This window comes from Symphalangus syndactylus, chromosome 3, assembly GCF_028878055.3.
Source record: "Symphalangus syndactylus isolate Jambi chromosome 3, NHGRI_mSymSyn1-v2.1_pri, whole genome shotgun sequence".
In the NCBI taxonomy this organism is placed as follows: Eukaryota; Metazoa; Chordata; class Mammalia; order Primates; family Hylobatidae; genus Symphalangus; species Symphalangus syndactylus.
This window is the reverse complement of record NC_072425.2, coordinates 68,207,306-68,232,900: the sequence shown is the minus strand read 5'-3', so window position 1 is coordinate 68,232,900 and position 25,595 is coordinate 68,207,306. Positions and strand designations below refer to the sequence as shown.

General features: G+C 38.2%; 1 protein-coding gene across 3 annotated transcripts in view; it reads left to right on the top strand.

Moving 5' to 3' along the window:
• Positions 1–25,595, top strand: part of PCSK5 (proprotein convertase subtilisin/kexin type 5) — a 471,035-nt gene that overhangs the window by 289,374 nt on the left and 156,066 nt on the right. For 2 of the 3 annotated variants that reach the window (XM_055272213.1, XM_055272212.1), the window contains exons 14-20: positions 242–385; positions 4,749–4,851; positions 6,552–6,745; positions 9,820–9,904; positions 13,774–13,871; positions 14,294–14,423; positions 14,830–14,945. In XM_055272213.1, the coding sequence (XP_055128188.1) occupies positions 242–385; positions 4,749–4,851; positions 6,552–6,745; positions 9,820–9,904; positions 13,774–13,871; positions 14,294–14,423; positions 14,830–14,945 (870 nt within the window). Of the gene's footprint in view, positions 1–241; positions 386–4,748; positions 4,852–6,551; positions 6,746–9,819; positions 9,905–13,773; positions 13,872–14,293; positions 14,424–14,829; positions 14,946–18,460; positions 21,130–25,595 lie in introns of those variants that run through there. The other variant, XM_055272214.1, reaches the window with a different exon arrangement.

Sequence of the window (25,595 nt, the reverse complement as noted above, 5' to 3'; positions counted from 1 at the left end):
TGATTAAATCAAGGCCTCTCTTGTACATGCTCAGTCGATATGTGGTATGTGAATTATTAAACGGTTAATTCTGCAAATGATGAGAAATACGCATTTCTAGCTCTGTGTTTGACGTAGTGATTCATATCCATCTGCCTTCCACAGTTCTGTTGCTTTTTCTTGAGTGAGAAGGACTTAAAGATGTTACAGAGCTAAAGAGGGAAGATTTGGTCATGCTGTGATTTCATTATTATTTCTCAAGGTAAATTGAAAGAATGGTCTTTGGTCCTCTATGGCACCTCCGTGCAGCCATATTCACCAACCAACGAGTTTCCTAAAGTGGAACGGTTCCGCTATAGCCGAGTTGAAGACCCCACAGACGACTATGGCACAGAGGATTATGCAGGTGAGCTGACTTCCGGTGGGACACAGGCTAAAAAGAGGCAGCTCATGCATCATCCCACCACATGGGAGAATGGAATGGAATGGAATGGAATTGGAGTGGAGTGGAGTGGAGTGGACAATCTACTACCCATATTCTGACATATTTTCTTCCCCTTAAATATTTGTGTGTGTATATCAGTGCACTCATATATTCAAATATCCATATGTGTTATCTACAAAGCTAATAGTCCATACTGTGATTGTACCATAATATAGTTAATCCATAATCTGGGACACATTGTTCGCTTACAGAGTTTTACACTATTTTAAACACAGTTTGGATAAACATCATTATTTATCAATCTTTGTCTATATCTTCATTATTTCTTTAGAATAGAGTTCTGTTTTGAGACTTACTGCATCAAAGACAATAATCAGCTTTAGGGCTTGGAAACATTTTGTCACTTGCTATCCAGACAAGATGTACCCGTCATCACTGTGACCAGCTATGTGATTGTTTATTACACTCATTCCTGCCAACAGAAAAAAATAAAGAGAAAAAAAAGTAAAAAAAAGAAAGAGGTGAACGTTTTAAAAATGTTATAGCTTTGATTGCCTGTAAATCTAAACATTTTTTCCTCTGTAGTTCTCTGAATTAAATACAACTGTCTTTTACCCATTTTTCTATTCAAAGTACAGTAATCCTCTTATCTCCTTGTGAACACTGCATGTTATTGTCTCTCACATTGTTTCGTATTTGCTGAAAACATATTCTCACTTATCACTGTTTTGTTTTGTTTTGTGTTGTGTTGTTTTGACCAAAAAAAAAGAAAACTGTTAGAGGCTGGGGTTTATGGTCTCAGATACAACACTGATTTTTTGCAGAAGTTTTATCCTTTAATGTCTACTGAATATTCACATGCTTTGCTTGGTAATCTCTTACTTTTTACATTTGGCCATTAATTCATCTGGAACTCATTTTGGTTTATGACATGTAGTGTCAATTGAAGCTCTGTCTTTAGTTATTTTCCAAACAGACTAACATCGTTGGCCAAGTAACTATCCCTTCTTTTTTTATTAGTTTAGGATGCTTCCTTTATAACAATATAGTAAGTTCTTACACCAGCATCTTTTCTGGTTCCGCCTTTTCTGATTCGTCAATCTAATAATTCTCAAACCAATACCACCCACACTGTTTTGTTTTCATTTCATGATGTATTTTTATATTTGTAGAACATCTGCTTCCCATTTCCATAGCAATTATTGCCCTATTATTCTTCCAGATGAATTTTAGAATGATTTTTAAGTCTCCCTTTAAAAGTCTCATTGGAATTTAATTTGAATTTATATGCAATCTTGTGGGAAGAATTGTTTTTACAACATACAATCTTTCCATTTAAAACATAGATCATGTCCCATTTTACTGAGATCTTTTAATTTTATGTAGTTTTCTTCTTGTTAGTGTTACACCTAAGTATTTAGGGCCTTGTTGCTCTTACAGTGGAAAATATTCCATGCTTTCTAACTAGTATATGCTGGTGTGTAGGAAATCTATTGGTTGTATTTATTTTATATATGGCCACTTTGCTTAACTCTCTCATTAATTTATATAGTTTAGAGTTGATTTTCCGGGATGGTTTGTGTACCTTATCATCTGCAAATTGGTTTTGTGTCCTTCTTGTCATTATTTCTGACTACTGTCTTGTTGCATTGGCTAGCACTCCTAGGAGCATTCAATCCTTCTAAGATATGACATATAACACATAATGGACAAAGCTTCTTCTAATGAAGAACTATTTATAGGCCAGGCGCGGTGGCTCACACCTGTAATCCCAGCACTTTGGGAGGCCAAGGAGGGTGGATTGCCTGAGCTCAGGAGTTTGAGACTAGCCTGGGCAACATGGTGAAACCCCATCTCTACTAAAAATACAAAAAGAAATTAGCCGGGTGTGGTGGTGTCACGCACCTGTAATCCCAGCTACTGGAGAGGCTGAGGCACAAGAATCACTTGAACTCAGGAGGCGGAGGTTGTAGTGAGCCGGGATTGTGCCACTTCACTCCAGCCTGGGCAACAGAGCGAGACTCGGTCTCAAAAAAAAGAAAAGAAAAGAAAAGAAAGAACTATAAATACAAGCTTAATGTATCTTTAGATGAGAAATATTTTTTCTTACAGTTCTGAGATTTTCCTCTAAATACTAAAAATAAAAGTACTTCATTAACCACCTAAACAGAGTATCTTAAATACACATGTAGTTACTTTTATTCTAAACAGATAGCATCCTAGAATCAATAAACATGCTTGAAATTAAGACCAATTGAGCTTATCAGAGCTGGATTGTATTAGATTTTGTGATGTTTTGCTTTGAGCCTATAGCATTGCTATTTATATTTTAACTAGCAAACTATTTTGTCTTCTCAGATAGGAGAAAGTAGATCCAGAAAACATAGAGTACAATAGTAAGCTGTTACTCTTTATTCATATTTTGGTAATGTTTCCCATTCAAATTTTGGAATGTTGAGATTCAGAACAGTTATACATCTTTGTGGTTTTTCTGATTATATCTCTAAAACATCAACATTGGCACTTGTGAGAGAACCAAGACAATTATTGCATTATTACCCTGCAACCTACAATGCTAAACTGCATCTGGGACAGTTTAAGATGATAAAAGAAACAGCATAGTATGTGAACTTGCCATACAGCGAGAGCCCTTTTGGCAAATATCAAGAATAAATGTTTGGGATTTTTTTTTTGTTTAATTCTAGAAGTCATCTGGTGAAAATTTAGGGCCACCCATGACTCCTTTCCTTTGGAGCTGCAGTTTTCACCTTCATTTAGAAGTCAGCCAGATTGGAGACACAGATGGCATTATCATAACCAGATTCCCGTACTGTGTTATTGGATCCCAGGGACTGGGAGATCACAGCTGGCTGAACTGCAGTCCACAGGCAGCAGAGACACCACTCCCCTGGTGTACGATGGCAGATGGCTAAAATGTCCCAAGTTGCAGTAGCCAGGGAATTTAGAGATCGATTTGAAGCTTTGGGGAGAATGGAAATAAGCAGTACTGTCAAATGACTCTTACAGTTAATCAGAAGTATATTCATGTCTGCAGCATTTTGAAATGACTTATTTCCATTCAGATGGAGAAGTCATCCCTAGTATGTGATTTGCTATCTCTAAGCAGGAATTTTTACCTAAGTATCAGGACCTACGTTGATCTCCTCTCCTCACCATGTGATACTGGGCAAGCCACTGAAATTCTTGGAAAATCAGTTTCCTCATCAGTAAAATGAGGGTATTTGACTAGCAGATTTTTCTCTAAGTCATTCCACCCGAGTTCTAACATTTTATGTTTCTGTGATTCAGTTAATTATGAAACATAGTCCCATAATGACTCAAAGAAACCAAGGTATAACAGTAAGTCCTTTGGGTTACAGTAAGTAGATTTTCTACTACCCTTGACTTACTATTTGTACATTTCATTCAATATATTTATTGCTAGTTAAAATCATGAATTTTCAGTGGGAAAGAGTTTGCAGATTATGAGACCAAATGTTCCAGAATATGGAGAACAAAGAAGAGAATTAAAAACTTCTATAACTAGCCCATGTCATTAGAAAGTTTTTCATCAGTCACAAAATAGCTCCATCTTTCTGGCATTTTTTTTTCTTACTGTGCATTATCTCCAGTTCTATACCAAAGAATATATAGTAAGAGAGATTGGGAACTTTCATCCCAGGTCTGGAATTCTTTAAGCTTGCTTGCATTTTTTTAAATTTATATGTCATTTTCTTTTGTTGAATTGCCCATTGGCCTTTGTGTAGGATGCAATTTTAAATCTATTATCTGTGTCTGAGACTGGGTGCTGATAAGCTTGTGCCAGGTGCTGTAATGGTGTTTCTTCCTGGCCACAGTATTTCAGAGGTATTCAGTAGCTTTAATGAGACAGGTCATTTGGTCCAGGCATTAAATAATAATGCTTTTTTCCTTTTTGTCAACAACTTCTTTCTTTTCTACAAATCCAATCTTTTTACTATTACACATACTTAATTGCAGTTGGTTTTTTTCCAGTTGCTACAGTTCATTTGAATTCTAAAATATTTATCTACCACAAGGCAGCCATATGTGCTTTGAAGACCAGGCCATGACTAGAATTTACATTCTTTATACCTAGGTAATTGAGGTTGCCTAGGAATCAAAAGTCAAAAAAAGTCAAGAGCTCATCTCTGGACCTAAAGCCACATTGACAATTATTCCTCTGTCTTAAGAAACTCTCTGCATAAGAAAAAAAATAAAAGTCTTATTTTATACCAAATTCAAGATAAAGCTGACCTGCTCTAAAATCATTTTTCCAAGTATTGTTCTAATGTCTTTTGGAAAGGTCCCTGCGACCCTGAGTGCAGTGAGGTTGGCTGTGATGGGCCAGGACCAGACCACTGCAATGACTGTTTGCACTACTACTACAAGCTGAAAAACAATACCAGGTAAGAGAGGGGCCAAGTCACATCCCCACAGCATGTGCCAGGCATCTTAGGAGTTCCTGCAGGCCACTGGCATCTTCCACTATTCTCCCACCAGGACCTAAACATAGAAAAGAGGCTGCTGTGCAGGCCAAATGCCTCCCTGTGTTATTCAGAATGGTGAAAACTATATTGAGTTACAAAACGCAAAATGTGCATGTATGCTGTGAAACTGCAAATGTCTTCTCTCACATTTGGAGGATGGTGGAGGAACCAGCTAAGCACCTGCCTCTCCAGACCTTTTTTTTTTTTTTTAATGGACAAATAAAAACTGCAGGTATTTATAATGCATAACATGATGTTTATATATATATGTGTGTATGTGTGTACATATATATGTGTGTGTATATATATGTGTGATACAAATATATATATATACACACACACACACACACACACATACGTATGTACACACATTTTGGAACAACTAAATCAAGCTATTTAACATATGCATTAGCTCACATACTTATCTTTTTTTGTGGCCAGAACACTTAAACACTACTCTCATCACAATTTTCAAGTACACAGTAAATCGTTGTTAACTCTAGTCATCATGATGTACAATAGATTTCTTGAACTTATTCCTCCCATCTCACACAAGTTTCGTGTCCTTTCCACCCCACTGATGTTTGATTTCATGGCTTCACAAAGATGCCAATGCACAGGCCAAACTGATGCTTTTCCACATTCTCCAGCACATAGGCCATCAGTGTGGCAAAGGGGTTGGTCCTGCTTGATCTCACTCTTCTGCCCTGGGCACTAAGGTGGACCCTGTGCCTCTGAGCCCCTGGTGTCTGCCTGAGCTGTGCAGATATGTTTCCTGGGCAGAGCCAACGAATGGTGACTACCCCCGTCAGAGTTCATCCTGACCTCCCCTTGTCTCCCACAGCCCCACCCACGTTCTCCCTCCTCCTTCAGGCGAAAACTCACTAAGCATAGCAGCCACACAGTTCCTTCATACTCCAGTCCCCCAGACAGACCCAGACGTGTTAAGAATTCCTGTTGTAAGTCTGCTGGAATTTAAATTCCTTAAGAGAAAGGAGGACTTTGGCTATCTCCCAGCCTCCGTTATCTCCTGCACTTAGCAAAATGCCTGACATTTAATTGGTGCTCAGTAAATATTTGTTGAATGGATAAATAAAGCTCTGTGCTTCCATTATGGGCAAACAAGAAAGTTTTTTTTAAGTGTTCTCATATACAACATAAATTTAAATATATTTACATTAATTTAGACAACAGCATACAACCACCACCGCCACTCACACATGCACATACAGGATCCATATGACAAACACACGAAAATAGAAGTCACACCTTATTAAAGGGACCTTTTTGAATAGAGTTGTGGTTCCCACATAGTTTTCCTCTGATTCACCACCATAACCTTCCTCTCTATAACCATCATCATTTTTCAAGAGCTAGGTGCAAACCAGGAAATGGTTTGACAAGTCCTTGGTAGACTTGGTGTTGGGTAACTGCATTGCTACTTCAGCACACTGTGCAGGAGGAAGTTTAACAAACAATCTGGCTCTCTGGATGTGGTGTTGGCATCCTGGTTTAAAAGTGATTTGGAGGCTGAGCTCAGCTATTTGCTCAGCACCTCCAAGAGAATGCTGAGGACTGGTTCGCTTGTGACGCTGCTTTCTTATTGTTTCACAATGCAGGATCTGTGTCTCCAGCTGCCCCCCTGGCCACTACCATGCTGATAAGAAGCGCTGCAGGAAGTGTGCCCCCAATTGTGAGTCCTGCTTTGGGAGCCATGGTGACCAGTGCATGTCCTGCAAATATGGATACTTTCTGAATGAAGAAACCAACAGCTGTGTTACTCACTGCCCTGATGGGTCATATCAGGATACCAGTAAGCTCACTTCAAATACTTGGGTTTTAGAGAAGAAATGTGGTGTTTTCATTTGAGTGACCTCAGGAGGGATAGCCTCTTTGTGAAATCTGGAATTGTGCTTCATATCAAACAGGATCTAGTTCATTTATTTTAAGAGAACACTTTAGAAGCTTTATGTAAAAATGCTTATAACTTTGTCAGAGTATCCTCAAGACCACCCCCAGATTCAGTGATTTGCTGGGAGTATTCACAAGGCTTGGGATATAGTCGTGCTCATGAACTCACAGATAGGAGATATTACAGCAAAAAATCATCAAAGGGAAAAGGCATATGGAGCAAGGTTCAGCCACACAGGGCGTGTTCAGTTCCCCGTGCAACAATGTGTGACGACGTGCATGAAATGTTGTCTACCAGGGAACCTCATCAGAGACTCAGGGCCCAGGGTTGTCACTAGGGGCTGGTCAGACCTGACACATACCAAAATTCCAGACTCTTCAAAGGAAAATAGGTGTTCACCATAAACCATATTGTTTATACAAACAATTTAGACAAAGTGAGCCACTCTTTTCAGGGTAGTGGGAACCCTCCCAAAATTCAAGTTCCCAGATTTGCCAGCCATGGGCCAACCTTAACAAGCAGATTTGCTAAGGACAACATTCAGGCCTGCTCTTTTCTGCACACTGACCAAATAGACACCAGGCCTGTATAATATCAAAATATACTTTTTAAAAAGTTCAAAAAATATGACTGTCTTTTAAGAGTAGAATGAACATTTGTCAACGACTTATTTAACCGACTAATGAGGGAACTTGCAAGGTGACAAATAAATAGGGCTGAAAGATGATCGGGTACTGTAGTCTGCCAGGAAAGGCAAAATGGAAATCCTTCTGCCACATTGGAGACAAAATTGAATAATTTAATAATTTTCTACATGGCAATACAGGTAGAATTTGGGGGAGTGGTTTTTTTCGAATGAATAGAAGTAATTTGCAACTTCACCAAACAAAAATGTGTGCATTAACACAGAGTTTGGGCCCTAATCAGCCATCATTAGCAAACAGACGAAAGTATATTGCCCTAGAGAATTAAATAGTCTTAAGGTAGACCTATTAGACAGTGCTCTAGTGTGGCTCTGAAAAGGACTGCAGTTATCTTTTCCTTTATTTCTGAGTTCTGGGTAATTTCTCTTAACAAGGACCTCATACCATGGTATACGATGTCACTGAAATTTCATGTTTCTGCACAACCTAAGGAAGAAAAAAGAAAATTCAAGTTTAAAGAAACAGGAGTTATTTAAAATAAAATCAGACAAGAAATCTGAAGTGAATACTCTGCTTCTTAAGAAGTGAAATTCTCTCTGGTTTCAAAGAGGAGCGTTTCTCTGTGAGGCAGAGAGGGTCTTTCAACTTACCCTTTAGGCCAGTGGGTAAGGACTCTGCCTTTTTTGCTTGCCCCAAAATTTAGAACATGAGCTTTGACTTGAGGGAGAAAGGAGAAATTGGGAGACAGAAGGGGGCATAAAAAATCCACAGAAATGTGCAGTATTCCTTGTGAGGAAAAAAAGTCAAAATTCTATCAAGAGGTTGAGCCTTGAAAAAGAAATTTGATTCTGGAATGTTGTATGACAGAACCAAGGTAACTGAGAGTCCGTTGTTTCCAGAGCCTAGAAGGTAGATAATTAAGGTGTTCAAACTATGACTTCAGCTACCACAAAGTGTTGATACAAGTGGTTTGTATATCTCTCTCTTTCTATGTAATTGCCTTATGTTATAGTTTTCTTCTCTAATGAGTCCATTTATGTACAACATAATGATCGCATATGATCATGACTAGTAATAATTACTGCCAACACATTTACAGTGCTTAATAGTTCATATCGTTCCCTTGAATAATTAATTTTATTTAACTTCTCAAGACAACCAGAGAAGTGTGTAACATTGTAATCTCATTTTAATGAATAAGAGAACAGAGACCCTGAATTTGCCCACTGGAGGTGCTAAAAGCAGAATGCAAATCTAGGTCATCTGAGTTAAGATTCTATGCCTGTGCAGTATTCTCAATGAGACAGTGAGAGAGACCGTGTGATGACTACTGTTAAGATTGTAAGGGGCTTCGCATTTCATGCTCAGAGGCTCAGACTTGATCCAGCAGGTCCTTGCAGGGATCCACTAAGCTGTGTTTCTCTATGGAACCCTGAAGAACATCAACATTTAAAGAGCAGATGGAAGCCCATGAAGAAAGCTTCATTCATTTCTACATTCACATGGATATAATCCACTTGCGTATCAGAGCAGGTACCAAGCCTTAGCAAAATTTTGTCTAAGGTAGAAGGTCTTCCTTAATATGCCAAATATTTTCCTCCATAGAACAACCATAAATTTGCCAACTTTTTTCAATATGGACCTGGTAGTAACTAGGAAAGCAAGTATTCACAGTATACTTGTTCAAATGATACATTTCTATTCTCCAGAATATAGATATTATCTGAATTATAATAACATTTATACCAATTCCACTGCAGCTGTAAAGTGCAAGACACTAAAATAGTGTTTAAAATAAACAATGTAAGAAATAAGCAATCCTTACCTTGCAGTCTTAAATACAGATTCCCTTCTCTAGTTCAGCTCAACTGACCAGTCCTAAAAGCTCTGAGCATGGGGGTCTACATTCCCATTCCTCCGTCTCAGGCATTGCCTTTCAATCCCTGTACAGTTATGTTGTCCCAGCTTCGTGAGTGGGATTTGCACTGTTGCAAGTTAGGAGACCCTCCTGGGGAAAGACTAGGAAGAAGAAGAAGAAGAAGAAAAAAAAAAGGCCTATAAACTATTCAACTAAGAATTAGCTAGGCTATCATTTTCTTGTCTGCAAAATGGCAGAGAAGTCTAAGGTGTTTTCCAGTGTTACAGTTCCTGTCTGTACTTGGTTTGCTGAGAAATGATAACAAATAGTGATTCTGTGGCTTTTCCTGCAATTGTCTAGTCAAGGCCATAGATACTGTAGCATACATTAGCAAGCATTAGAACGTCTCTGATGCTTTTATGGAATCCAATTGACCAACTGATTTATAACTTTCTCTTTTTTTTTTTTAACAGAGAAAAATCTTTGCCGGAAATGCAGTGAAAACTGCAAGACATGTACTGAATTCCATAACTGTACAGAATGTAGGGATGGGTTAAGGTAAGAGAATGAAGGATTTTATCAAGTAACACAGCCCAAAGAGCTTCTCAATGTAAATAAAATGAAAAAATGATAAACAAGTAAATAAATAGCTCTCTTATGAGCTACCCTTGGTTTGACTCCCATTCAAGCACTTGATTGCTATTTGCATTATCTCTGCTATTATATGTGAAAAATGGGATGCTGTGTTGGCTAAAGAAAGGTTATATCCAAATAAATTCTCTTTAGAAAAGATGGTTCAGATAAAACTCAGTAAAAATGGCCATTTGAGAGGCATTCTTTGTGCTTTTTAACCTGCATTGTGCCAGTCAAGGATTACTTTGCAGGTAATACCAATGAATTATATTTAACCCCCTGGTTCATTCCTTGGATGGCCAGAAATTATTCCCTTATCTTTATTATTTCTCTCCACATACCCAATCATTCTCTTATCTAAGTACCTCAGGCTTGGTTCCATTATGCTATGGTATGCTCATAGATTTAACACCAGGAGATGTTTTCCTTGAGTGGATGACTTGCTTATTGCTAAAGCTCAATAGTTGGTCAACTCTCCAAGAGAACAATGTGTACAGCTCAAATTAACTAGGTAGCCTCTTGATCTTAGTAGGGAAGGTGAGACCATTCTGCATTTAGTGAAGAGTTGGACTGGGGCTATACGTAGAATTAGAACTCTGCTGCACTGGATTTCTTTTAAGTATCGATCATATCTTTATTTCCACCTGTGACTGGAGGTAAACTAGGCAGGGTCCAGGCAGTTTCCAGGCAGGTACATTCTTCACCATTAACCAGTATTGGAGCATCATTTTCATTTAGATTGATTAATTATCTATGGCTTTATTTCTTTTTCGCCCCATGAATGCATTCAGTATTAGCTTACTTGGCAATTTTCATCTCAAGACTTCAGTACTGAGAAAGAATTAGCCACCTAATTCTTCTTGGAGAAGGAGCAAAGCAGTATAATAGAAAGAAAGTAGATGTGGGCTCACATCTTCCTCTGCTACTTATTAACTGTGTGATTTGGAGCAAGTCACTTACCTACTCCGAGCCTTCATTTTCTCCTCTATAAAATGATGATAATAACCCCTGTTTTGCTGGATTATGATAAAGGTTAACTGTGATAACATTTACAAAATACCTGTTCTACCATCTGGCACATACTTGTTCACGGTTAACTGTGATAACATTTACAAAATACCTATTCTACCATCTGGCACATACTTGGTTCATGAGAAATAAAAGATGATTTAAATTATTTTATTTCTTAGGGAACATTGTGTAGGGTATGTTAAACCAGTGCATGCCAATAGAAACATGAGAGCCATATATGTAACTTTAAATATGCCAGTAACCACATTAAGAGAAGTAAAACGATAAGGAGAAATGAGTTTAATAAAATATTTTATTTCATCTAATATATCTAAAATATTATCATTTCAACAATATAAAAACTATTATCAGATGTTTTTCATTCTTGTACTGTCTTCAAAATCTGATGCATATTTACCCTTAAAACACATCTCAATTCAGACAAAATTGTTTTTGTGAGAAATATTTGATCTTTATTTAGGTTTTATAGTTGAAAAAGAAAATTTTACATAGCCAAGTTGTTCCAAACATACCCAAATTTTTGCCAATAATGGAATCAAGTGCCAACTTTTCACATTTAGACTTAAGTTAGTTAAAATTAAATAAAATTTAGAATTCCGTTCCTTAGCCATACTATAGCCACCGTTCAAGGTCTCAGTAGCCATGTGTGCCAGATTATGTTGTACAGCACAGGTCTAACCTGGCCAGTTTATCACAGAGAGAACAGAGGCGTTCACAATACCAAGTGCATTAGCCTTGCAGTACCTGTATTTTGGAAGCAGCAGAAGGCTTCAGGGTTGGTGACTGCTGTCTGTTACACGTCCCCTTACCTCATTCCTTCTCCATACAGTGCAACCTCTGTGTCCTGCTGAACAGATGCCAACCTCACAAGGAAGTGCTGTCCTGTTTTAGAAAAACTAGGCAGCTTTTTAACTTTGATAAGTGTTTTGGTGGTCCTTATTTCCTCTCAAATGGATCCATTTAAGGCAATATCCTTTTTTCTAGTGCTACAGAAAGGGAAAGGGATTTTCTTTTGGCTTTTGAAATGACAGCGCTGTCTCTCTGGCCAGCGAGGAGATCTATGAATGAAGTCCACTTTCACTTATGCTTCCCTTAGTCTCCTTGAGGCCCCTTGCATTTTTCTAAGGGCTTCCAGGGTTGACCATTTTGCCTCAAGAGACTTGTAAATTTTTAAATAGTGGTGAAGAACAAACAGGGAAAAAATATATCAAATATATCAATGCACAAAATCCAGGAAGGAAATAAATTAAAATGCTAATGGGGACTGTTCAGGTTTCTTTTTCCTTCAACTTTGTTTTTGTACTTTCCAAATTTTTTAAGAGCATAGGGAAAAATAAATTTTAATTTTTTAAATTAGCATTATCCACATACAAAGCAGTCAATTCAGATGTCAATTTGGAGCAATATAAAGAGTTTAAAACAATGGAAACCATTTAACCCTGTTTAGATACTGATCTTCTAGTTTCATTGATTTGGTAGCATAGAATTACATTTTCTCACTATGTTTCCAATCACACTAGTTATTCAGTGACTAATATTTTTTATATTAACTATTGTAATTTTTTTTTTTTTTAAGAGACAGAGTCTTGCTCTGACAGCCAAGCTAGAGTGCAGTGGTGTGATCATAGCTCACTCAAACTCCTGGCCTCAGCCTCCTGAGTAGCTGGGACTGCAGGCAGGCACCACCATGCCTAGCAATTTTTTTTTTAGTCTTTGTAGAGGTGGCGTCTGACTGTGTTGCCCAGGCTAGTCTCAAACTCCTGGCCTCAAGTGATCAACCCACCTTGGCTTCCCGAAGTTCTGGGATTACAGGTGTGAGCCACCATGCCCAGCCAAATATAGTAAAAAATTTTTATTTGCTTTCAATTTTAAGAATTAACCTGTAGACTGTGAAAAATATGATAGCTGACAGAAATTAGAAGGGAGAGAAAAATATGCATTTCTCATTTGACATTCTGACAACTCTCATGTGACATTCTGACAACTCATTAAATACTATCTCATATTGCTAGGTAAATAGAAATTTAAATAGATTATTTAATATAGTTTAGAGAACTCCCAGAAACACTAGATAATAATATAACAAAGAAAAGTCAAGATGATTGGGGAAATAGCAGCACAGTTAGTTTTGATAAATTTTTCATTAGAGTGTTTAAAATGAATAAATCAAAAAATAGAGGCAAAAGTATTTTAAATCTTGTTTTGATGAGAACCTATAGAAGACTAAAATCAAAAACACTTAAAATCGGAACGGCTACTCCAGAGAATTTGAGCTGTGGGTTGGACAGGATGGTCGTACACTTTTACTCAGTCGTAATTCATTGTACTGTGTGTTCCTACTGCATTTATAATCATGAAATAACTGTTTAATGTATTATGTAGTAAGTCTGGATGTTAAGAAATTGTTGGGCTTATTGCTAGACAATGTGATTGTTTTGTCAAATACTTTTTAAAACCTCTGGGTTGTAAGATGTTGCGCGAAGTAGGAGTGTGCCCATCAGTCTAACAAATTAAGGAGAATGTCCCCGAAGCCTAGCAGCATGTGTGTATGCTACAGACATCATTGTAGGCACAGAGAAGCATTATAAGCATTGAGAGGAGAAAAAAAAATGGTACACGGGCTATTTCCCCTGCTTTGAAGCTTTGCCAAATCCACTGGCCTCTGAGGGAAACTGTATCTGTTACATACGGAGTTTGGGGAGTCATTACGTTTTGGCCTGATCACAACAGTCTGTTTGAAGCTCCCTTTATACTTCTTCCAGCCTGCAGGGATCCCGGTGTTCTGTCTCCTGTGAAGATGGACGGTACTTCAATGGCCAGGACTGCCAGCCCTGCCACCGCTTCTGCGCCACTTGTGCTGGTACCTTCCCTAGTTCTTTTGTTTATTCTCCCGGTTCTGGTTTTGCTTTTCTTTCTGGTTTGAGCCATCACTCATGCAACCCACTTGCTACTTTTAAAGTAATGCTGGAAAAGTATATTTCTCTTTTGATAATTGTGTGTGTATTCTCATTGAAAGTCAAGCAGTCATCATCAGCATCCTATCCTCATTGGGAAACTTACATAGCCCAGTGATATCTCCTCTTTCAAAAGAGAGTGAATGTTTTTGTCAAGAGGTTCCATTTTTAACTTTGAAGGCTTTTTTCCCAGGGAAATCAAGAAAAAGCATGAATATTAAATTATTAATCTTTGATGCCATTTTCTCAAACTGTTAAAGAAGAAGCCCATGACACCACCCCCTCTGAGGTTTTATTTCTCATTTCCTGTGTTTGTCTTGCTTTTAAGGGGCGGGAGCTGATGGGTGCATTAACTGCACAGAGGGCTACTTCATGGAGGATGGGAGATGCGTGCAGAGCTGTAGTATCAGCTATTACTTTGACCACTCTTCAGAGAATGGATACAAATCCTGCAAAAAGTAAGTGGATCTGCCCCCTAGGCCCTAGCATTTAGACCTAAGTTCCTTTGATGACTATCTTCATAAGAAAATAAGAAAACTTTGAATTTGTAATGATAACACTAGGTTTAAACATGTACCTGTGGACACTGTTCTGAAGCTTTAACCCAGCTTATCTTTGATATTTTTATTCCTTTGCCTCAGGGGCACCTTAAAACCTTTAATATTTCAATTTCAAGTACATGCTCCATACCCTTTAAAATCACAGTGTCTACCTGTGTCATCTAACCTAGCAATTTTTGTGAGGAAGGATTTTTGAGTAATCTTCAGAGGGATAATTAAATGTAAGACGTAATGAGGTAGCTAGTAAACACGCTTCCCCTGTGCATGTGTGAATGGATTAAAAAATTGTACATTTTTCTCATAGATGTGATATCAGTTGTTTGACGTGCAATGGCCCAGGATTCAAGAACTGTACAAGCTGCCCCAGTGGGTATCTCTTAGACTTAGGAATGTGTCAAATGGGAGCCATTTGCAAGGATGGTGAGTACAACTGCCCATATCGATCTTATGAGCAAAGCATTATCTTTCTACTTTCAGGACTAATATTTTTCCACTTAAAAAAGAAACAGCATGCATCAGGTATGACACGCCCAATATTTTGGTGGCATTCATTCATCTTGAACTTATGCCCTTAATGGATTTGTTTGTTTGAATTGCAAGATGAAATAAATCAGCTATAGTGGCACTGGCCAATATGGTTCAAGTTAATTTTTTTAATTAATAAAGTTTATTTTTTGAGAGCAGTTTTAGATTCATAAGCAAAATTGAGCAGAAAATTCAGAAATTTCCCATATACCCCCTTTTCCCCACACAGGCATAGCTTCCCCCACTATCAACATCAACTAGAGGGATACATTTGTTACAGCTGATAAACCTACAGTGACACATCCTTATCACCCAAAGTCCACAATTTACATTAGGGCTCACTCTTGGTTGTATATTCTGCAGGTTTGGACAAATGTATAACAATATGTATGCAACATTATAGTGCCATGCAAAGTAGTTTTACTGCCCTGAAACTCCTCTGTGAATTACCTACTCATCTCTCCCTCCCCCTACTGATTTTTTTTTTACAGTCTCCATAGATTTGCCTTTTCCAGAATCTGTATAATTGGAATTATACAATATGTAGCCTTTTCTAGCTAATTGTTGTTGTATTTATTTCTTTCCAGTTTTTACCATATGTACTTTTCACCAGATTTTTAAAAATACCATGCACATGGAGTTTTGTATCTTGCTTTAAGCATTAGGCATAAACATTATCCTATGTTTTTACAAAGTTTTAGGAAACTTTATTTTGAATAGCAGCATAAAATTCAATCATGTGAAGATGCTATAGTTTTTAGCCAATCTCCTATTATTTGGATTGTTTATAATTTTGATATATAAACAGTAATTAAATGGTATCTGAATCTTTCATTAAGCCTGTGAGGCTAGGAAGTAATATCTTCATCTTACAGAAGGGAAAACCCAAGGTGTAGAGCTAGGAAATGATAGACTTAAGTATAGAACTTAATATTTCAAAATGTTTGTTGGTCTGTTCTTCTTTGCACCAATGATTCTGAACCAAGATGCCAGGGATGCAGCACCATCCCCAGATATTCTGATTGAATTGATCTGGGGTGCAGCCCATGATCATGGATTTAACTTCCCAAGTGGTTCTAATCTGCAGCCAGGTTTGAGAACCACTGCACATCCAATTCTCCCTGATAATTTAGCTAATACCAAGTTTCCTCACCTCTCTGGCCTCAGTTTCCCCATCTGTAAAATGAATTGAATTTAAATTATTCCAACTCCAACATTTTGTGAACTTTTTTGACTCTTGAAATAACTTACGCTGAAGGGACCCTAAAATTTACTCCTAAATTTATTCAGATATTACACATCAATGATGTAGAAATTGTTTAAACTACTGTTGTTCAAAACATCTTTGGATTGTTATAAAAATAGAAAGAAAACAAAAAATATGCACTTGGAACAGTCTGACTGACGTGATCACTGCCTTAGGGTTTATTCTTTCTTTCCCTTCTTTTGAATGTTTCCCCTTCTGGAAATTTCATGAAAGGAAAAACAGTACCATTGTCAGGAGAATGTGGACTTGGAAGTCAGAATGCTGTCATTCATATCTGGTCTCCAGGCCTTGGGCAGGTTGTGAACTTCTCTGGGCCTCATTTCCACCATCTGTAAAAAATGAAGAAGATAATACTACTGACCTCATCTGGTTATTCCACAGCTCCCTACAAAGAATCTCAAAAAAGTGTCAGAAAGAACTGGGCACATGATTGATAGCACTGATTGATAGGACATCATTTGTGGTCTTATTTCTTTGGAGCATTGTAGGTGACTTTGCATCTCCATGGTTTTTCCAGTATGTGATTGGTCTGGCAGGCATGGGCCCGACACAGTCAGTTCCTGTGTTCCAAGGTTTTCTTGCCAGGGCTGATTCTACTGTAGCACACACTGGGGTGATAGAGGCTTGGGGTGGTGGCACCCCAGGGGCCATGTAAGTATCATTTTTTAGTTACCAACAAGTGCCTCCTTTACTTTACTTAAAAACATGGTTCTCCTATTTCTGAATATGACCAGAATTTTTGGTAAGTTAGTAACAGAAAATTGAGGAAGATGAAAGTGAGACCAGCCTGAGCAACATGGTGAAACCCCATCTCTACTAAAAATACAAATATTGGCCAGGCATGGTAGCATGCACCTGTAATCCCAGCTTCTCGGGTAGCTGAAGCATGAGAATCACTTGAACCCTGAAGGTGGAGGTTACAGAGAGCAGAGATCGTGTCCAGCCTAGGCAACAGAGCAAGACTGTCTCAAAAAAAAAAAGAAAAGTGATGATTGATGCAGGAAGAGCAAGACTGTCTCAAAAAAAAAAGAAAAGAAGTGATGATTGATTGATACAGGAAATCCATTGTAACTTGAAATGTTCACCAATAGTACTTGGTACCAGGCGTTTCAAGAGTTGTAATGCTTTAACTACTTTCCCTAAACCATGGTGAGCACCAGATAAGTTATGTCAAATGGCACTTTGCTAAAAGCGGAGTGTCAGGATTGTGGGCAGAAGTGGGAAAAGAAGAATCGTATCTGCAGTGAGCCCATTTTCAGGTCAGTTACAAAATGAGAATATTGATGGCTCACCAGGCTTTTGAAATCACATGGCAGCTGCACTTAAGGATGTGTTATTTATTCTCTTTCAACTGTCATATTTCTATGATTCTAAGACATATATTTTTAACATTTTATCGTCTCGGAAATCAGATGCATCTTATAATTTGTGGCAGTTTACAACTGCTTTTGACCAGAAAACTGATGTGATATCATTGTTACTGCCCAGATATGAGACTTGGATGCAGAGACATCTGTTCAACTGAGTTAGGCACATGACTACTTCTTCCTGTGTTGAATATAATTGCAGTTCTAAAGAGGTTTGAAAATTAAACTATTGTTCAATATTCAAAGGAAAGATTCTTGCATAAGCATGGAAACAAAACAGAATGTTACATAAGTATAACAAATACTTTTAATAAGTCTAAAAATTCTAATTGATAAAAGAATAGTGTGTCACAGTTTAATATGAAGCACCTTTTCCTTTGTGTTACTTAAAATGATGGTGCATCTTAAATCTTGTGTCTTAGATTCAATGAAATATGGTATAAATGACTGTATACTCTCTGCTGTAGGTGTCTCAAAGAAGAAAAATTTCTTGCTTGTGTTATTAATTGATTTCTAATTTCTTTTTCTAATTTTTTTTTTCACAAATGGATACCAATTACATTTACCATTGGACTGCAATGTCTCTCCTTGAAAAACAATGCGGTTGACTGAAATCACTTTGGGTGGACCAAATTTCCTCCTGTTGACTACTCCTGAATGATCTCTTCCAATTCCCCAAATCTGCCTCTCTGGCCAATCACAACCTTCTTCCGTGTGTGTACGTCATGCTGCTCTCGTCTTCAACTCCCCTTCTCTCTTGCTGACTTCTGGAAAAGCAACGGAAGAGTCCTGGGCGGAAGGAGGCTTCTGTATGCTTGTGAAAAAGAACAATCTGTGCCAACGGAAGGTTCTTCAACAACTTTGCTGCAAAACATGTACATTTCAAGGCTGAGCAGCCATCTTAGATTTCTTTGTTCATGTAGACTTATAGATTATTCCATATTATTAAAAAGAAAAAAAAAACAAGCCAAAAAAAAAAAAAAAGCAAGCCACCTCTCTCTTTCTTGCTCTCTTTTTCTTTCTCTCTCTCTCTCAAGTTTGTGCAGGGAGATGGTGAACTGTTTTGTCAGAACTTAAATGGAAAAAAAAATAAAACTACAACAAGCCTACCTTTTATAACTGGGTGTTTAGTGCTAAACAGCCAGAACCACAGAGACAGTATTGTATGACCAAAGCATTTGATGCCAAAATTTGACGTTAAAGTAATGATTTGATTGATTTCCTGCCCTGATTTTGAAGGTCCATTTTTTTCCCTTTTGCATTGGCTTGCTTGTTTCCCCTTTGAAACACCTAAAAATACCTTTCCAAAACATTGCAAGAGCATACATAGACAAAAAAAATGAAACAGAAAGCTCTTAGCATGCTTGAGTCCACCATTGGGGGAAATGACAGAAAACTGGACCTGAGGGCATTAGGAACATCCTACAGAGTTGTGTTTAGTGTCGTTTGCCATGGTATTTCGCAGTGAAACATGGACACTCTCCACACATCATTTACTTCATGCATTATGTACTGGTTTTTGCATTTTACTCACTTGATAAGTCTGCTCCACTGGTTTCATCAGATAGACTTGCTGCTACTGGCTTTTCCATTGTAGAAGATTGGGTTATTTTACACACAGTTCGCCAAATGGGATTGCTCTGTATAGTCAAATTGGTGATGGACAGATGGACAGAATGCAGAGGTACATAGATGAGCTGAGGCTGATCCAGCTCCCCTGAAATTCAGAGTGTTAACTTTATAGACCCTGCACAATCTCTTGGTGCTATCTAGCCATTACCCCCATCTTTTTTAAAGGCCATCTGAAATTCCGTTTGTCATGGTGGGAAGCATTTTTGGATATGATGCAGGAAATTTCTTCCTGGAGTCAAAAGTTCCTAAGAGGTCCTGTATTTTTAAGAAATGGAATTTATTTAAATAATATTTAAGCTTGTGCCCATGTTGGCCAGGCAACTTTTTTCAATGGTGCTTATTAGAAGTATTTTCATCTTGTCATTTTAAGAAAATAAAACTGGAAATTGAATATGGGTGGCATGACTGTACCCTTTTAGTTCTCTTATTTTCCCACTCCTCTGTCCCTCTATAACTATGTCATACTATTATATGCCAGTCCACTGAATGTCGAGATGATCTGTTTTTTGGGGTTTTTTTGTTTTTTTTTAAGAAATATTTTCACTGGTTTTCTATGACTCTCTAAACACTTCATTGAAACTGGAAGACTGAATTATGAGGAAACTATTTGGATTAGTGGCCAGAAATGATGAAATCTTAATAGATCTCTTGACAGTTTCTCTGTTTAGGGGAGGGTAGACCGATATCAAGTTTCTTCATATCAAAGCTTCATTGGTGACCTCATTTGCTTTACAAGTGACCAGCCGTCTTGCAGGCTTTATGCTTCTGAGAGCCTTACTTAGAAGATGCTGCTGGAGTCAGGAAGGACTCCAGAGAGGAATACTATCAATCAATATGGACTATCCTGGGAAAGAGCTGGGAAGTAGGTGCTGAGGTCCCCATCCAAACAGCAAGCTAGGAAACAGCCTGCCTTGAAAATAATATTTCTAGACGTTAAAGATAACTTACAACCCAAAGTGAATAATAAGTAAATAGTCTGATGACCCTCTTAATAGCATTGCAATTTTCTTGAATCACATAATGATTCATAAGTAACTAGGGAACCAACTGATTTTGCTAAGCAGTCTTCCCCTTATAAGACTGCAGGCCCTTCTGACACACACAAAAAATGAAAGTTAATCCTGGGTACAGCATAGTTTTACATTTAAAGGCACAGTCTTACATGGACAAATGCAAGCACAAGCCTAAAGCAAGGTCAAGCAGATGGCAAAACCGAATTTGCCTGCAAAGAAATCTATTTAACTGAATCAGCCCATAGTATTTGAAGCGCGAGGTTACTGTGATAGGAAAGATAAAAATGATGTCTGTTTTCTTAGATGAATAACCATCAACATGACAACAAAATTCACTGGGGTCTACCAGCGTGCATTCCATTTCCCACTGACCATGCAGGTGCACGTCGCGGAAATACTGGTTTAACTACTAGTGTGTTACTGCCTCATTTATCTTATCTTCATAACATTATTAACTAGAACATAATGCTTTCAAAGTTTAAGTTAATGTTATATATTATGTATAAATATATATATTCATAATGAGATATATGTAATGGATAGTACAAAGTTTGGAGACTCAACAAATGCTCTAACCTTCTAGAGACAAAAGTCCTATTTCTGTTTTCTTTTGTCTTTTTATTTTCAATTAGTGACCCATTGTTAAATCCAAATCCACTTTTACTGAAAAATACTGTACATGTGTAAAATGTTCAGTTGTTTTTTTGTAAAATATAGTAGAACGGTTGTAATTGATACTGGCCAAAATCAATGTTATTCCATATTTTATTTTTTCTATTAAATTAACCTAAGTTCCTGTTTATTTGATCTGTTCATACCCACGTATAAACTTCTCTGAAAGGGTAAGGTCATGAGAAACTTCCCTGTTTCTACATAGAAGCTGAATATGAAGGAAAGGGTGGAGGTGCATGAAACATCTAAATAAAGTTGGAAAAGAAAGAAAGCAGAGGAGGGAATTGAGAAGGAGTGAGAAACAGCAATGTAAGCAAGGAATGGGTTAGATTTGGTCATGAATATATGTTAAATCCCATCTTTAGAAAGCAAGGCTGTGAAAAAAAATCTATAAAGGCTTGGTATTGTTTCTATCAGATTGTACGGATGCTGGCCCCCAGAACAGGGCCCACCTGGTCCCATTCTTCCTCTAGGGTGCAGCACACCCACTAGTATGTGTCTGTAGGGTTGGGAGCCATGGCTGGGGGCGAGGAGGTAGGCAGTGTAAAAGCTGTTAAAGAGGAAGGTGCCTTTGTTCAATTTGCTGACATCCTGTGTAAAGTCGACATTGGCTGGATGTCTAGAAGATGATTTTGTCTAAAATAAATCTCCGGTACATACCAGGGGGTGGGACTGAACAAGCTAGCTAAAAACAGCAATGGAGTATAGATCTTTCTGAACCATGCCTGAGATGCAATTACTAGTCTTAAAGGTTCGGTGCTCTGCCTTTTGGGGAAAAGAAATGATAAACCAGCCAAAGCCGCAAATTGAGCTCCAATTAGGTTTAAAGATCTGGGGATAGTAACCAGGTATGAGAAAGAGCCTCTGCTGCTTTGAAGTCCCATTATGGGGATGGAGAGAAATTAATTTTATTGATCACGTACTATGTACTACACAATGTGAGAATATAGAGTATGTATATACATACTGATGTGGATATGTTCTCTCTCAATTTTCAGAAGGACTCTAGAGGTGAATGTATTATCCTCCATTTACACATGAGAAAACTTAGCCACATAGACTTGAAACAAATTGATTGAGATTCCATATCCAGATTCATAATAATAATACAATTTAACATTAAGACAATTCACAGCAAGCAGTACATGCCAAATCTCGAATGAGTGGTACACTGAGTTGTTAAGTTCAGAACAGGCAGAGATTCCTTTGAATTGGACTGGTCAGTTCCCTAAAGCAGGTGGAGCTAGAATTGGTCCCTGAAGCATGGATGAGTCTTACCTGGGCAGACAGGAAGAGAGCGGGAAGAACGTTACCAATGAACTTGCTGCAGTTACCAGTGAACTTGCTGCATACAAGATGCTTAGGGAAGTAAGATGTTTTCATGGTTTTAATCTAATTATCTATTGCTACAAAGAACAGTGATTCAAAATTTGGTGGTTTAGTCCAGAGAAATCTACATTTGTACACTTTGTAGAAGAAGGATAGTGTGCCCATTCTCAATCCCCACATCCATGGAAGACTGCTAATTATCACTCACTTTCCACTCCAGTTATCAGAGGCTTGTCACACTGCTGATCTCTTCTACCAGATTCATTATTTTCCACTGAATAAGCTACCCTTCATTTTTGAAGAACTTACAAACTACTTGGTAAAAAAAAAGGGGAAGTGATTGCTATAGTAACTACTAAAGTTTCTCAGTCAAAGTGATCAATACTTGCAACATATCTGAGTATGGAAATAAATACATAGCATCTTATCCCCCTCATGTAAAAAGAATGTCATGCCACTAAAATATAAAATAGACATTCATTCTTAAGAGCTTCCATATTATCATTCAGCCTTGCACAGAGAGAGCAATGGCAGACGGCAATGTGTTGAACAGAAATTGCATATTGGAGGCAATTTTAAACTATGGCCCAGCCAATTTAATACCCCCTCCTTCTGTCCCCAACCACAAGATGGTAGAGGTGGAACAGGACAGTTGCAGTGTGACCTCACCCAGCCGAGGCTGGGCCCTGCGCCCAATACGTGTAGATGACCGCACAGATGATCTCTTCTCTGGTCAACATCCCTTTCTAAATGTTATGTTTGTTGCAGACTCATGAAATCTGAAGTTCTCAAACAGAATACTTTAGAGCCTTTGACATATTTAGCAGGGCACAGCCAAGGTGGACTTAATTTCACTGAAGCTCATTAGAACTACTTGGCACCTAGAAATGGGGCTAATCTGTATAATCCTGTCTCCTCTTCATCACAAGAGGTGAAGATCAGGTCCAGATTCAGATCTTGAACAATAAAGATGCAGTTATGCAGCATCACTACGTTTCAGCGGACCAGAATGTGACCTGGGATGGCCAGCACTCCTTCCCATTCTCTACCTCCAAGGGACTTACAAGGACAGTTTGACTGGCTTATTACCAAAGGACTTTCTTACAAGGTCTCTTCTCTAAAGGACCATTGTTTGGATCCAGTTGTGGTTTTTTTAGGGCCAGGTGTCAGGCAACAAAAGATATTTTGTATCCCACTTTCTAGAAAATTCCAGAAACATTCCCTGAGGCTTGAGTTGTAAGATCTTTCACTTTTTCATTTTTCGAAAACAGTACATTATTTTAAAAATACAGTGTTTTAAGCTTCACAGAGTTTTACTAAAATGGATTTATTTAATTTGGCCCACACAAAAATCAGGCCGATAGACATTCATTTTCTGATGCAAGAGGCACAGCTAGTAAGGGGTGTGGCTGGGACTCAAGCCCACAGCTTCAACATTCTGTACAACACTGATTCCTTTTTAAGAGTGCTGGAGAAAAGCAAGTCCACATCACATATGTTGCAAGGAAAGGGGGTAAGAGCCTTTTCTCAAGTGAAGATAGAAAGCACACTGTGTCCCTGGGCTTGACTTTTTCTCATTCCAAAAGAGTCGCTTCCGTAAATAAATATTATTGAGTCCCTGCCACAAACTAGGTTCTGAGGTTTCTCTTGCCCTCCTCAAACTTATAGTCTAATGAGGGAAACAGACACTTAGACATAAAACACATGGTTACAATGTGAATCAGTTTAAGTGCCTTTAAAGGGTATAAAATATTGTCAGGAGTCAAAGGAGCAGGCTCACTTCACTAATCACGTGCTAAGGTTCCATGCCCTTGCACTACAAGCTTCCCAAGGACTTCCAAAAATAGCCTGAAACCTTAAAAATGGAGTTGACTGTAAAATCTACAAATAAAACTGCAAAGGTCAAAATCAAATGGTATCTTTATTAAGTATCTACCAAGTGGATCATGTCAAACTAGTCCACTGCAACTAAGGAATTATACTTAGAGCCACTGTCACTTGACGGCAGGGATATGTCTGAGAAACGCATCCTTAGGTGATTTTGTCATCATGCAAACATCATAGAGCACACTTACACAAACCTAGATGGCATAGCCTACCACCCACCTAAGCTATATGGGATGGCTTATTGCTTCTAGGCCACAAAGCTGTACAGCATGTTACCGTACTGAATACTGCAAGCAATTGTAACAAAATGGTAAGTATTTGTGTGGCTAAACATAGAAAATGTATGGTAAATATATGGTATAATCTTATGGGACCACTGTCATATATACCGTCTGTTATTGGCCAAAACGTCATTATATGGTACATGACTATAATTAACGTTAATGTAGAATAAAGGTAAATTTTAATATGCTTGATATGATGTGAGACCTGCAGAGATTGGAGAATCTAGGATCTTGAGAATCTTAATAGCCCTGCAAAGGAGGGAAGAAGTCACTATTCACCCTCTAGGGAATAGAAAAGAGGGGAGAGACTTATGTCCTATCCTTGGTGGTGGTCAGGGAGGTCACTGGGGTGGGGCGTGGAAGGGCAGTGTACAGGACTGCAGTATGTGGATGTGTTCCTGGATATCATCCTCTCTTCTTCCCTGTGCCTTCTACATTCTCTCCAAGGAGATCTTTGTCAATCTCATGGTTTTAAATACCATCTATATGCTGATGACTCTTAAAATATATATAGATTCCTGATCTCTTCCCTCAAGATTCACACCTGTAGATTCAATTAACTACTTGACATTTCCCTTCAGCTGTCTAATAGGCATCTCGAAATTAACATGTCCAAAATAGACTTCAGACACCCCAACCCCCTTACCATCTTTACCACCAAATCTCTCCCACCTCAGTAAATGGCATTCACTGTATTTCCAAATATATCTCTAAATGGTCTACTTCTGCCCACTCCATAGCTGTAACTGTGGCCAAACCACCATTGTTGCCATCCCAGACTGCTGCAACAGCCTCCAAACCAGCTCCCAGACTTCTCCCTCTCCTTTTTTCTCTCCTTTCCCTAATCAGTTCTCTACACAGCATAGTGCCATTACAAATGGAAAATCAGATTTCATTTCTGTTTACTGAGCATAAAATCTGAACTCCTTACCTGAGGTCTTTGTGTTCTCACCTCACACCACCATCCGCCATGCCCTCACATGTTCTAGTCATGCCAACTTTCTTTTCATCCTTCAAACAAAACCAGCTTGTTTGGGACCCAGGACCCTTGCTCTTCACATGGCTGGCTTCTTCTCATCCCACAGGTCTCAGTT